The sequence below is a fragment of the Eublepharis macularius genome, chromosome 9, assembly GCF_028583425.1.
Source record: "Eublepharis macularius isolate TG4126 chromosome 9, MPM_Emac_v1.0, whole genome shotgun sequence".
Taxonomy (NCBI): domain Eukaryota; kingdom Metazoa; phylum Chordata; class Lepidosauria; order Squamata; family Eublepharidae; genus Eublepharis; species Eublepharis macularius.
The window spans coordinates 106,880,540-106,895,067 of NC_072798.1; the positions used below are offsets into that span (position 1 = coordinate 106,880,540).

The 14,528-nt window shown below is 44.6% G+C and overlaps 1 protein-coding gene across 1 annotated transcript in view; it reads right to left on the reverse strand.

The window, feature by feature from the left end:
* ITPR2 (inositol 1,4,5-trisphosphate receptor type 2) overlaps window positions 1-14,528 on the reverse strand; it is a 304,126-nt gene that overhangs the window by 102,382 nt on the left and 187,216 nt on the right. Inside the window, exon 38 of the mRNA XM_054987843.1 lies at window positions 1,492-1,600. Coding sequence (XP_054843818.1) covers window positions 1,492-1,600 — 109 coding nt within the window. The remainder of the gene's footprint in view (window positions 1-1,491; window positions 1,601-14,528) is intronic.

Here is a 14,528-nt window from a genome sequence, read left to right on the forward strand (position 1 = left end):
GAGCCAGTTTGGTGCAATGGTTAGGAGCAGCAGGAATCTAATCTGGAGAGCCGGGTTTGATTCCCCACTCCTCCGCTTGAAGCCAGCTGGGCGACCTTGGGTCAGTCACAGCTCTCTCAGAGCTCTCTCAGCCCCACCTACCTCACAGGGTGATTGTCGTGAGGATAATAATAACACACTCTGTAAACCGCTCTGAGTGTGGCAATAAGTTGTCCCGAAGGACAGTATATAAATCAAATGTTGTTGTTATTTATATCATTTACTAGCATATTGTTAACAAATATATTTACAGTGCAGTCCTATGCAAAGTTACTTCGGTGCCCACTTAAGCGTACATTAATTTTTAAATTCTTTTAGTGAAACCACAGACAGCCTTGGCAAGACTTTCAGGTCAGCTGGCACTGGGTATATTCCTGCCAAATCAATTCTCCATCCTCTACCTACTTACTTACAAATAGGCTAGCTGAGTAACTTGCAAAATGCTGCGGCTTGACTATTATCAGGAGCAAGCAGGAGCTTGAACTTCACTCCCATCCTACAGTCACTCCATTGGCTACCTGTCAGTTACTGTACTCAGTTCAAGGTATCGGTTATTACATACAAAGCTCTTCATGGCCTTGGCCTGACATAACTATGGGACCGCCTCCCTCCCTATGACCTTCCACGGCAGCTTCGCTCTTCTGAACAGGGTCTCTTGCAGGTGCCAGCCTGCACATGGGCGCAATCAACAGCAGCCCATACACGGGCTTTCTCTGTGGTGGCCCCTACCCTGTGGAATGGCCTGCCTGAGGAGGTCAGGAGCGCCCCCACTCTGCAAATGATGCAAAACTGAATTATTCAAAAAGGCTTTTTAGTCAGATAGGAGGGCTGTATTGTAGGGATGGGGTCTCAGATGCTTCACTAATGAGTTAGAGACCATAGACCTCACACCACTGTGGTGCCTCACATACTATCTGCTGCTTTAAATATACACTACTGGGCTTCATGTTGTCAAATGTTAGTCCTAGAGTTGATTATGTTCTGTTTCAGCATTTCTTCTACTCTGTATTGGATCCTTGCTAATGCTCTGTCTTTGTAAACTTCTTTATATTTACCCTGTGGCATTGTTTATGGAAATGTCCTTGATACTAATTGTACTAATCTCACACTGTGTAATCCGCCTTGAGTCTCAGTGAGAAAGGCAGACTATAAATGACATAATATAATTTAATTTAATTTAATTTAAATTTAATTTATTATACTTATATTCCGCCCTCCCTGCTTTCGCAGGCTCAGGGCGGATAAATAAATAAATATTTGGGGACTTACTTGGGAGCCCACACACAGGACTGAGCTCTGCCTCAGGGACTTCAAGGGGCGAGCCCGTAAGGCTTGGATTTGCTCGAATCTGGCTAGTCCAACTGCTCCTCCCCCTGGCCGAAAGAGATGCCCCCCTACCCTGTCCTTACCAGAAAGGGCAGTCGCACTCAATTCATTTGTGGTTTGATTTACCTCCTCCTTGTGCCGTTTTGCTGTAGCTGCCGGACAGAGGGCCACTGACGCTGCCTCCATGGTCACCTTTGAAATAGCGATTTAGCAGTGTCTTCCTCAGGCTGCTGCCCTTTAAGAAGGAGGTGGAAAACGGTGTGAACAGATGCTGCTGTTTTCTTTTCGATCTTCACCGGAGAGCAAATTGATAATTTTGTAATTCTAGGGGCAGGGTCAGAAAAATAGCACGCAGGTGCAGGCTTCTCCTGCCTTTTAAGGTTATTTATTTAGAAAATAGCAGAGACGCAGCCCGGCAGGCATTGCGCACTGGTGCTCTGCCCTCTTCATGGGCAAGCCCCTGCAGGCAGAGGAAATCTGGGCACATACCAGAGCCCACTTGGGCAAGTAAGCGCCATTAGTAAGGGCTTCCCTAACACATTTTTATGGCCTGATTTCAGCTGCTCTTTCCCTCCCATGTTAAGAGAATAGCGCCTGTTCAGACAATTAAGAATATAAGCTGCAGATGTGGAAACACGGGAGGGGGAGGGGGGAATGCTGTGAATTGCCTCTTAGAAATCCCGTCTAACGAGAAGAAAATCTTCCCATTCTAATATTCATCACATCAGCCCAAGTCTGAACACTTACCTGTACATAAAAAGGTAACAAATAGCTTGTTGCTGTCTGGGAAGGCCACAAGCACAGTTATTGTTACTGCTATTTATAATCCACCTTTCTCACCGAAACTCAAGGTAGACCCCACAGTGAAAATCAACACGATCAACGGCTGGGACATTCAAACAGGCAGTACATTAGGGTATAGACGGCAGAGATTGAATACAAGCAGAAAATGTGATGCAGAGCTGATACAATGCTTTAGAGGGAGGTCAGAGATTCTTGGGCGTCGTCCTGAAGGGCGGTATATAAATCAAATGTTATTATTATTTCCCTTAAGCTGGGGGAATAGTTCTGCACAAACTGTGGCAGGATACCAGCCACTCTTTCCTTGGCTATTCTTCCTTCGGGAATGGTTAGAATGGGTCAAATCATAGTGGCACATCTGGGCCTCTCATTTCCCAAAGATAATGCAGTAGATGGCTTTGCCCATTTCCAAGAACACGAGGCCAATCCCTTGCATATGTCACTGGGTTGCGGGGGTGGGTGGCTGGGAAGAATGATGTCTAAAAGGTAACGGTGCTCAGTACAGCCCTTAGCATGTTGGACTAGGATCTGGGAGACCCGGGTTCAAGTCCTCACCCTCCTGTGGAAGCTCTCTTGATGGCCTTGGGCTAGTGGTCTGTCTCCCAGAGTTGTTGAAAGATAAAGAGGAGGAGGAGGAGGGGAGAATGACAGGTGCCACCCTGAGTTCTTTGGAGGAAGGGTGGCATAAAAACATACTCAATTAAATGCAATGAAAATGAAGAGTCAAGTAACAGAAACAGAAAATCAAAACAGAACCCCCAAAATGTAAAACTGGAATTAAACAAAACAGTTAGTGATTGGTACCACTTAAAGGGCTGCTTCACCCTTCCTATTGGCAATGCTCGGTCCTCTTTATGTATGTTCATATGGATACATGCATGCACACACACACACACTGTATGATCTACGACTTTAGCACATGTTGGAGCTCTGCAGGGGAGATCTACAAGTCACCTGCTCAGTGGTTTCAGAGGGAATTTGTACGTGCAGGAAGTTGTCGTTGCTGTTTCCGTGTAATGCACAACGCTCCTTTAGGATGGGTAGCTGCAAAGCACAGACGATATCTATGCTGCTGTGCCGCTATTTTGCACCGTACTCTTTTGTAAATTTAAGACTGAAATTAACAAGGCACCTTCAGATACAAACCTAGTCTGGCCCTGGTATGCTGAGGTGCAAAGCACCGGACTGGAGAAAGGAGGGAGCAGGCGATTCTCTTCCCGTCGCCATTGGTTGGCAAATCGCGTCACCAAATAAGGTTGGAGGTGAAGGAGCAGGAGGAGAGGAGGGCATGTCTCATCTGGTGGAGACAAGACAGCCCTGCCCAGCGGGGGGAATGGGCTTGTGCTGCCTTCCTTCGTACTGAAATAAGCACTGTGAGCCACGCACAGGACACGTGGTCTTCACAGTCCCCCTCATTCTAGTTCTAGATGCTGCCACCATTTCCTGTGGGCTTCAGCATCCCGCTGCTAGAACTGAGGCTGCACCTAAGAATACATCCCATGTTCTCTAGCAGCTGGGGTGTGTGTGTGTGCGTGTGTGTGCGTGTGCGTGTGCCACAAGATGATGCAATTTGAGGTGCCTTTCAGAATGCCTGCCTGCCATGACTCACTGGGGAACCCCTGGGAGGCTTCCACGCATCCACTGATCAGAGCCTGGAAAACACTGTTCTGGGGTTAAACAAATAAACAACAGTGGAAGCAAAGGCACCCTCTTGTAACGGTTTCAAATGAATTCCTGTATTCCAATTTTGGAACGCAAACTTGTCTGATCCACTTGTCACAGTGGACACATTTGTAGCCCTTAACCAGTATATGGCTAGAATATAAACAGGGCGCAGAGCTGACGCTTCGTTCTTATGCAACAGCCACAAGTGTCCCTGGCCCTAGGGAGGCCCGCCTGGCGTCGACCAGGGCCAGGGCCTTTTCAGTCCTGGCCCCGACCTGGTGGAATGCTCTGTCTTGCGAGACAAGGGCCCGGCAAGATTTGCTTGCATTTCGCCGGGCCTGTAAGACAGAGCTATTCCGCCAGGCATATGGCTAACGCCGGGCAGTGCCCGCCCCCCCCCCGTGAAGGGGGGGTTAAACCATCACCCCTATGCAAACACAGAGGCATGTATGAACCACTGGGCAGCATGAATTGTTATATTTAATGTTTTTAAATGTTTTTAAATGTATTATTTAATGTTTTTAAATGTTTTTAAACATGTTTGTATTTGTTATCCGCCCTGAGCCTGCGAAAGCAGGGAGGGCGGAATATAAATATAATAAATTAAATTAAATTAAATTAAATTAAGAAAAACAGGACAGCTTTGAAGAGGCAGTATAAGGTCTGACTGTGACCCATTAATCCCATTCTTTTGTCTAGAACAATAGTTGCAAGGAGAGAAGAACAAAGGCAGAGGGAAGAAACAGTAAATTAGCATTTTTAAAAGAAAAAAAGTTCAAAATAGGTGCTAATGGATAGACTGGGACAAATATTTCTAAAATGGAAGTACAGTTTTAGCGTAAGACAAGTGAGTGAAACAAAATGTCACAACTCTAGTTTCTTCTACTACCAAAAAAGAAAAATTATCTACTAAGATTTGCTTTATACATTTCCTAATACAGAAATAAAAAATAATTTGCACAAACTGTACAGGTGAAGAAGCTGAAGAGAGAGGAAGAGAACGAACAGCCTCCTGGGGACAAACTGGTTAAAGGCTAGCCAGTTGTCTTGGCAAGTAGACCTCAAACCTGAGTTTGCACCACCCGTGGCTGCATTTTGCTACAGTGGCAGCCCCACTCTAGCCTGCTCTGCTGTTGTTCTGCGCACAACCAGAGTTTGGGAAAGCAGGCCACAGGCCGCCCAGGAGAAGCCAGGCCGAGGGCAGGGCAGTCTATGCTGCAAGAGACCCTCCTGCCCCTCTGCAGGCTAGCCAGCCTTCCCAGTCGCCTGTGGCTCTCGCAGCATCCATGCTGGGGCAGCTTTGAACTACTTTACTGTGGCACGGGCTTGGTACATCTATGGCGAACAAGGCTGATGCCTGGGAAAGCTCACCTGTATACACCACAAAATGTTCATCTTCTTCCTAATGTGAAGTGGATCTTCAAGGCTGCAATCCAACATGTATAGAAATACCCCCTCAATGACAGTGATCCGTGACTACCATGTGTGCAGCTTGGGGAGGCTACCTGGGACCAGGTGTGCTGAAGCCCTGCTGCTTCCCCTCTTCAGGCGCAGAAGGGCATTGGGCCGTGCACCATCTGCTTCTGCTCTTGGCAGGCAGGATTAAACCATCACTACAGGGCGGGGGGCGGGGAGCTCCTGCTGAAGAGAAGAGAACAGCACCTGCTGCCCTGACAGTTTCAGCTTCTGCTCACTTCCAGATTCTCATACGTTCCAATTACAGGTTTGGATCCTGATGCCGATGGCTAAGCCGTGAAACTCCCTCCCTCCCTCCCTTTTCCTCTGACATTTCCCCAATGACAAAATGTAGAGTGTAAATGCCTTTGGGCAGGAGCCTGCCCTTAGTTTTTTTTATAGCGCATTGACAGTACCCACGTAAATAACTAATAAAAGTGCACATTGATGCTGTGCATGGTGTACAGTTCCAGCTAAACACAGATGGATGGAGGCAGAAACTCAACTGCACAGATTCTGCGTTTGGCTTACCACTGTGAAAATCAACAGCATCCCAGCTTCTTTTTGGCCAGTATGTGCCTGTAAGCTATGCAAGTACAAAAATATACACCAGCCACTTCTCTTATCAAATGCAGTCACCCACACATCTCCGCCGTCTCTCATTAAACAGGCATGACCCAAGCTGCAAACACATGTGTGTTACAATCCCTCACAAAGGGGATGCGACTCCCTTTTGTGTTGCCAGGGCATCCAAGAGAAATGATACACAATAAAGTATGAATTTACTGAGAAAGGATGAAGTGAATCAGTTCATTAAAAAAATAAGACCCACACAGTCGTCTACTTTTTTCTTAGCTCTCTGAGCATTTTTCTACATTTAAAGAAATCAACATCTCATTTTTGTCTTGCCTCCAAAAAGACTGTAAGTACAAAATAGTGCAATGCACATATGTGAGGAAATGGAGTTTGCAGGCTCTCTTTCCTCTTTGGTTTGGAAGCTCTGAAAGTTCTGCAGCTGTTCTGGATTTCTGCCTGGAGAGGCAACCCTTTCCCTCACAGCGGGTACCAACTTCTCTCTTGGTAGTAACTGCTGCCACCAACAACAATCTTCTACTAGATGCATTTTTACAACTAGCATTCTGTATCTGAGTTGCCATTTAAAGGCACCGCCTAGTTGCCAGGTCTCCAACTTCACTTGTACTAGCTAACGTGGGGGCGATCTATCTCACCCTTGTCTTAAGGACAGAGAATCCACTTGCTACCCTTTCCCTTTACTCCTCCTTGAAAAATGGAATGAAACAAGCATGGTGTGTTCACAGAGATCAGGTTCTGAGCATTCAAAATATAAGGAAGTTTAATAAGCAAAAATAAAAAGAGTACATATGGTCTGTGCAAGCATCAGACTGAGCAAGGGCATGTAAGGATCCGCCAAGCAAGTCTCAGAAGACGTCACTGCAGGCAGTAAAAGAACATTATTGAAAAGCTGCGAGTGCCACACAAGCTTACTCTGTCTTTGCCAGGAATAATGTTTTCCTGTCAGCATCAAACATATATAGACTTCCAAAGCCCGGGCAAATTCTAAAATCCCCCTGCCCCCCAAGTCTAACGGTCAGCTAAGCTCAGCGGGAAAGCATCTAAGTGGGGAAAACAGCAGCACTGATGTATGGGATTTTCAAGGCCGTGGTTTCTGGTGCAGTTCAGAGCAGCATACAGAGAACAGCAGGAACAAACGCCTCCCTTGCATAGTTTCACATCACTGGTCCGAAAGGCAAGGCAAGTAACATTTGCAGTCCAGTCAAAGAATGCCTCAGCATTCAACCATGACCATAACATCAAGCATTAGACTACAATCATAACAGCAGGGTGTTGCTGGGCATGACAGGTGATGCTAAACACCTGGCAGGGTACAAAGGAAAGGTGAAAACAGACAATCTTCTAAACACTAAACTCTGCATTTATATGGCAGGTTAATTATGCTCATGGGCCATTGTGCAGGGCTAACTTTGAACAACACTGTAAGGTAGGCCAGTATTATTTTTTGCTATTATATATTATAAGCTTCATAGTTGCGGGATTGTTTTTTGGCAGCGTGTTTTATTTGTAGATAAGAGGAACTCTGATGAAGATCGACTCGAAACGAGAATGGAGCTGACACAACCCATCAGAACTGGATTTGTTTTTTTGTTTTTTTGAAAAAATTTTATTGGGTTAGGATCAGTTTTATTTCACATTACAGTCGATTCTCCCCATTCCTAGTTTCTAACCCCCTCCCTTTCCCCCCCCTTTTTATTGACTTCCAACAGTTTTCCAACCCTTTGTCCCTTTTCCCTTACTCCTTTTAATCTCCTCTAACAAATGTATATTCTCCCTTTATTCTAAGCAATACTTCTTTAACTATTTTTAATACTCTGTACCCTAACTATGCGTCCCTTTTTCCTTATTAGATAAACAATTTATCCCATTTTTCATCATTCCCATTTCACTTATTTCCATAGATCATAAACCATATGAACCATACATTCATGTAAATCAGCCATTTTGACTTATACTCTGTATATATTACTCATTCTATCTTCTTCTTTCTATTTTAATTATATTAATTGTATTTTAGTTATATTTGGTTTCATTAATATTTCTGTTTCCCTTCGTAGATCTATATATCTGTCATCATATGATATTAATCAATTTGACTCATATATATCTTCAGTTAACATATTCAGTTTGGTACATTATACAAATCTTACCAGAAAGAAAATGTTATTAGTTAGTCAATCCTTATAATTAACCCTTATAGTTAAATATTTTCTATCAATATTCTATTTATTGTTCTGTATATGTCAATCTAGTAACCTAGCTGCTTAGAAATTCACGTTTTCCTATTCTCCCCCCCGGTAAAGTCACCCCCCCTGCATTTTATTATATTTCAATAGTTCTCAAACTGCCACAGTTCACCTCCCACCTCCCATTTCTTCACCAGATATTGTTTCAGCTTCTCCCAGTCTGTGTTAAACTGTCCTGGGTCAAGGTTTCTCAGTTTTCTTGTCATTTTGTCCATTTCTGCCATATACAGCAATTTGTAGATCCAGTCTTCAATAGTTGGCACTTCTTGTACTTTCCATTTTTGCGCATACAAAAGTCTAGCTGCTGCTGTCATATAAAATAACAACGTCCTGTGATGGGATGGAATTCCCTCCATTCCCAAGTTTAGTAGCAGGAGTTCTGGGCTCTTATTAATTTGAAATTGTAAAATCTCGCTTATTACTCTTATTATTTCCCCCCAGTACTGCCTGGCTACCTCACACGTCCACCACATATGATAGAGGGAACCCTCATGTTTTTTGCATTTCCAGCACTTATTAGAAGTGTTCAAATTCCCTAGCGCAATCTTCTTTGGTGTCATGTACCAACGGTAAATCATTTTGTAAATGTTCTCTTTGATACTAGTACACGTCGTAATCTTCAAGAACTGGATTTGTTACGGCCTTACGGTTCTCCTAACAGAATATGTGGAATTTCTACACTCGATATTTTATTGAGGAGGGGAACCTGTGGATTTCGACGATTTGTTATTTCACAATGTTATTTATATAATTATTACGTTGTTGTTAATAGTGCGGTATTTTCACCTTACAGCCATGTACTTTGGACTTCATTTCCAGTTCTATTTGTGGCTGGGCTACTTTCCTTAAGACAGCCATCTTATTGCCAGGACGGCTCAGAGGCAAGAGCAGCTGAAAGCAAGAGGGATTTGGCTGAAGGACTAAGCCACGACAGTGCGTCGGCACCTCATGCAAAACCATAGTTAAGACTAACTTTGGTTAATAAACCAGCAACATATCATGGCTTGAGATATGCTAACCAAAGTTAAGTTTTGTGGTGCACGTTTTGAAAACCAATTTGCTGCGTTTATTGTCTGAACTGACCCACTGTATATTTTGATAATGAATTTAAGATAAACGTCCTCTGAAGGTCTGAGTCGAGGACTTCCATTTTGTGCCTTCTGTCACAATTATACCTCCCTATTAACATTCAGCGACGTGCTCTTCCCCCACCTTTTCATATCCCACCAGATTGAACATGAACGATCTGTTCTTAATTATTCTTAATTTTCAGCTATATACATTCTATTTTTCTTGAAATTCTGAAACTGGCCTATTGTGTGTACATAATAAGATGCTAATTTTGCCACGAACGCATATTCGTGTAGCGTATCATTCCATATTCCTTCAGATCTGGGCATCGTTCTGCCTTCCACTTTGTTGCAAATACGACTCTGGCTGCCACCTCCGTGTGCTTAAATACTTCACTCTGCATTTTTGTAATATTACTTAGTAAAATATTTAATAACATATTTTTAAGATTCATCACAAACTTAAATTTTAATATCTTTTGCATTCATGTACTTCTATCCAATATTTTCTTGCATATCCCAGCCTGTCCTTGAATAATCCTCTAATCCTGCAAATCTACCCTTGGATGTGTCTGTGTACCGTTTATTTAAGGAGACACCATTTATGCCCTTAAACACCATTTATGAAAGTGAAGGGTATGCCCACTAAAATTCTTGCTGAAAAGTTGGCTTGTGGTAATCTATAAATAGCCAGTTCTTGTTCTTGATTGCAGAAATTTAATAGGAGTTTCTTGGTGCCAAAGCATTAGCAGTATTTGTAAGGTGAAACTCGTTAACTATGAAATGAACAAGAGATATATTTACAATTCTGTAAGCTTCAAGCGTATCAGGCAGAAAATGTAAAAGCCCAAACTACTAATCAAATGGGAACCTGTGTGCGAAACACTCAAGCTAATTTCTTATGAAGACAGTTGGCTGCTAAAGGCAGGGGAAACTGAGTCAGCTGCTGAGCATGTGAGAGCCCTGGCCCTGTGCGGGAAGCCAACCCATAATAGCACCACGTATAGGGAAGATGGTTACCATGGTTACTTCATTAGTTTAAGGGCACAGACTAACTATTATAAGCAACTGCACAGGATTACAGAATAAGCCTAGCAAATAGGTTGCAAAAATGTACAAACTGTTGAGACTTGTTTTCTGACTTACAGAGCATAAATATGAGCTGGCAGAGAACCATTTTCTTCAGTATTCTGGCTGCATGTACCCGTATTCATTGAGATGTCTTCTGTGCAGGCACGTATGGGAATTGGGCACGTGCAGGTCGTTCCATAGCTCCTAGAAGCTCAAGACACTCACCCATCCTTTTTGAGCACCCCGCCCCAGCATGCTTATAAAAGGGCAGGCTAGCAGCTCTCTCCCTCACTTCTAAAGATTGCTGCTGGGGAAGAAGGAGTCATGGTGGGGTCGGAAGGAGGGATGTGTGTCTGCACAGAAGAACACTTGATAAATAAAAGTTATGGGTAAGTACAACCTCGTTTTTGTCATTGTGGCTTCTGTGCAGTCCCACATTGGAGATAAGCGAGATAACTTAGCCTGGAGAAGGGTGCGATGCTCTTCAATTGAAAAGACTCTTCAGGACAGATATACCTGCCGCTACATCTTGCCTGGGGTCTACATCGATGGCATAACGTTTGCTGAATGCTGAAGGTGTTGACCAGGTTGCCAGAGGTCAACTAGCGGAATACCCTGCTGAAAAGCTGAAGGGGCAGACAGGGCTCGTGTGGAGCTGTAGATGTCAGGGCTGGTTGGATTGGGTGTCGCAGGTTTTGAGGAGCCACACAATCCCCTTCGAGATGGTTTGAGGAGCCACACAATCCCCTTCGAGATGGTTTGAGGAGCCACACAATCCCCTTCAAGATGGTTTGAGGAGTGAGTTTCTGATCTTTGGGGGCGGGGGCAGGGGGTCTGAAAGACTGGGACCTCTGCAGAAAGAAGCTGTTCTGATAAGGCAAGATTGACATCCAGTGTGTGGAATAGCCTTTCCCTGCTGTCTTGTGGAGACAGAAAAAACTCTGGCAGAGTAATGTCCTGCTTAAGGTGGAAAGCGGAAACCACCATGGGCAATAAGGACAGGCTGGGATGAAGGACAACCTTGTCAGGAAACATTTTAAGAAATGGAGGGTCCGATCTGAGTCCTTGCGAATTCACTCACCCTTCTGGCAGTTTTGATGGCCACTATAAAAGCCATTTCGGCTGACAGAAAATGAAGAGGACACGTAGCTAGGGTTTCAAATGGTTTGTACCTGAGGGTGAAAAGGGCAAGTGAGAGGCTCCATTGGGGAGTGGCCAATTTTTTAAGGAAAGCTTTACACTCTGGTTGGGCAAAGAGAGGTTTTTGTCACACAAGATGATGACAGGCGGAAATGGTCACCAAATGTACCTAGATGGAGAAATTAGCTAGGTCCTGGTCCTTATCGTGTACCAAACAGAGAAGATAAAGGACACATATAAGGGTCAAGTTTGCTATTTGTTTGTTTATGTCATTTATAGTCCACCTTTCTCACTGAGACTCAAGGCGGATTACATAGCGTGAGATCAGTACAATCAGTAGCAAGGACAAGGGTAGGCGTTTCCATACAGTGTCAAGGACATTTCCATAAACAGTGTCATAGGGTAGATGAATACAAGTTTACAGAGACATGGCATTAGCAAGGATCCAATACGGGGTTGAAGGATTGCTGAAATAGAACATAATCCATTCTAGGATTGACATTAGACGACATGAAGCACAAGCAGTATATACAAGTACATATTCAAAGCAACAGATCATATGTAAAGCAACATAATGGTGGAGCCCCTGGTTCCCAACCCATTGGCAAAACATCCGAGATCCCCTCCCTACAATACCACCTTCCTATCTGAGTAAAAAAGCCTTTTTGAATAATTCAGTTTCGCATTGTTTGTGGAAAGCCAAGAGCATGGGGGCTCTCCTGACCTCCTCAGGCAGGCTGTTCCATAAGGTAGGGGCCACCACAGAGAAGGCCCATGTATGGGCTGCAGTTGATTTTGCGCATGCAGGCTGGCATCTGCAAGAGACCTTGTTCAGATAAGCAAAGCTGCCGTGGAGGGACAAAAAGAGACAGGTGGTCCTGTAGGTAAGTCAGGCCAAGGCCATGAAGAGGCCAAACCAAAAACCTGGACCATTTTGAAAGGTACAATTTTCTTGTGGAAGGCTTCCTTGCTTCCTTGCCTTTGGACTGGAGAGGAAAATTCAGTTGGGAGGAGACACAAGCCACAGTGTGAGCATAAGGGAAGTGACGTTGCGCTGGATGGAGGAGGTCTGCTACCGGAGGTAAGGGGCATGCCCTACCCAGGGCCATCTGGTAGAGTGTGGCAAACCAGGCTTGCCTTGGCCAGGAAGGTGCTATTATTCCCAAGGACTGACCCCTCATCATCTGGCTGAGGGTGAAGGTGAGAAGAGGTATTGGAGGAGAAGCCTACAAGAGACTGTCCTTCCAAGGGGATGCTTCGCCTTCCCTGCTCCTGAGCAGAGAAGAACACATTTTGTGTTGGGAGGGTGACAAAAAGATCTACAGAAGGGGTGCCTGAGGTGGAAAAAATGGGGCACAGTAATTTCCTTTGCATGGACCATTCATAATTCTGTTGGACTGAGAGCATCCCCTGCTATGAGGGCAACAGGTTAGTTGTACTTGCTGAAGAGCCCATTCCGAAGAGAGGGACAGCGCTAAGGAGACCGTTTCCCCTTGTCTGATCGAATCACGCATAGCTGTTGTGTTGCCTGTACGAATGTGAATGCCCTGAACATGGGGAAGGCCGGCCTTTAGAGCGTATCTGATGGCCCTGTGTCTGAGCACACTGATGTGAAGGAAAGGCTTTCAGGGTGTGACCAAACCCCTTCCACCTGTGTCATGCCACAACAGGCTCTCCAGCCTGTTAGAGAGGGATCCATGCTGATGGAATGTGTATGGGGTAGAACCAAATAGAGTTCCTACCAACAAATTCTCTATGTTGGTCCACCAAGTTCATGAGTTGAGGATGGACCTGGGGACAGATAACCACTTACAAGGGTTGTAATATTGTGGGTGAAAAGCCCTGAAAAACCAGTTTTGGAGAGGGGGGGGAGCCTCATCCTGGCGTAAGAGACTATCAGAGTCAGAGGCCCTAAAGCCTAACTGAATTTCTTTTGCCCAGTGGTATCTGCATGCAAAAACCTTGTTCCGAGGCAGAAAGAGCTTTGTGACCCTGTCTTGTGTAAGGTAAGCTAGACCTTTTATAGGCTAGGCCTGCACCTATAAAAGTGACTCTTGGTCGAGGAGTGAGGAGGATCTCTCCAGACCGACCTCAAGGCCCAACTGAGTCAGAATTTCTAGTATGAAGGAATCTGTTGAACTCTTTGTCTCTTTGGAATGAGCCACATTGAGTCAGCCATTGAGATAAGGGAAGACCACACAACTCTTCTTCCTGAGGTGACCTACAACATGATCTTTGTGACCACTTGTGGGGAGGCAGAGGAGAGAATGAATGGCAGAATCATGTATTGGTACTTTCTTGAGCCACACTTGAAAGGAAGAAATTTTCTGAATTTTATTGCAATGTAAAAATATGCAACCCTTAAATGTACAGTAGCAAACCCAACTTGAACTTTTAATAATGACAGATCCAGAGGAGTTAGCCGTGTTAGTCTGCAGTAGCAAAATAGCAGAGTCTAGTAGCACCTTTAAGACTAACCAATTTTATTGTAGCATAAGCTTTCGAGAATCAAGTTCTCTTTGTCAGATGCATGGTACAGAAACTGGTCAAATATAGAAGAGGAGGGGGGAGGGGAGGAGAGAGAAGAGGCAATTAGGGCGTGAGAGGGAGGGTGCAACCAAAACATTCCTTTGCTAGTAAATGTAAACATCTCCTTTTGGTGTTGGGGTCAGTTGGAGTTTGCCCTGTTAGTTTGTAGCAGCAAAACCAATTCCAATGCAGTATAAGCCTTCGATAACCACAGCTCTCCCCGTCAGATGCATCTGAGAAAGAGAACTGTGGTTCCCGAAAGCCCACGCCAGGTGTCACTGGGCTCCCCCAGACCCAGCCTCTGTAAAGGAAATCTGTTACCTGTGATAATGTGGTAACCATTCATAGTCCCTATTCAGTCCCAGCTTGACAGAGTCAAATTTGCATATGAATTCCAATTCAGCAGCCTCCCGTTGGATTTTGTTTTTGAAAGGTTTCTGTCGAACTACAGCGGCCTTTAAGTCTTTGATGGAATGTCCTGGTAGATTGAAGTGTTCTCCCACTGGTTTCTGGATGTTTCCATTTCTAATGTCAGATTTGTGTCCATTTATTGTTTTGCGCAGAGGTTGTCTGGTTTGTCCAATGTACAGAG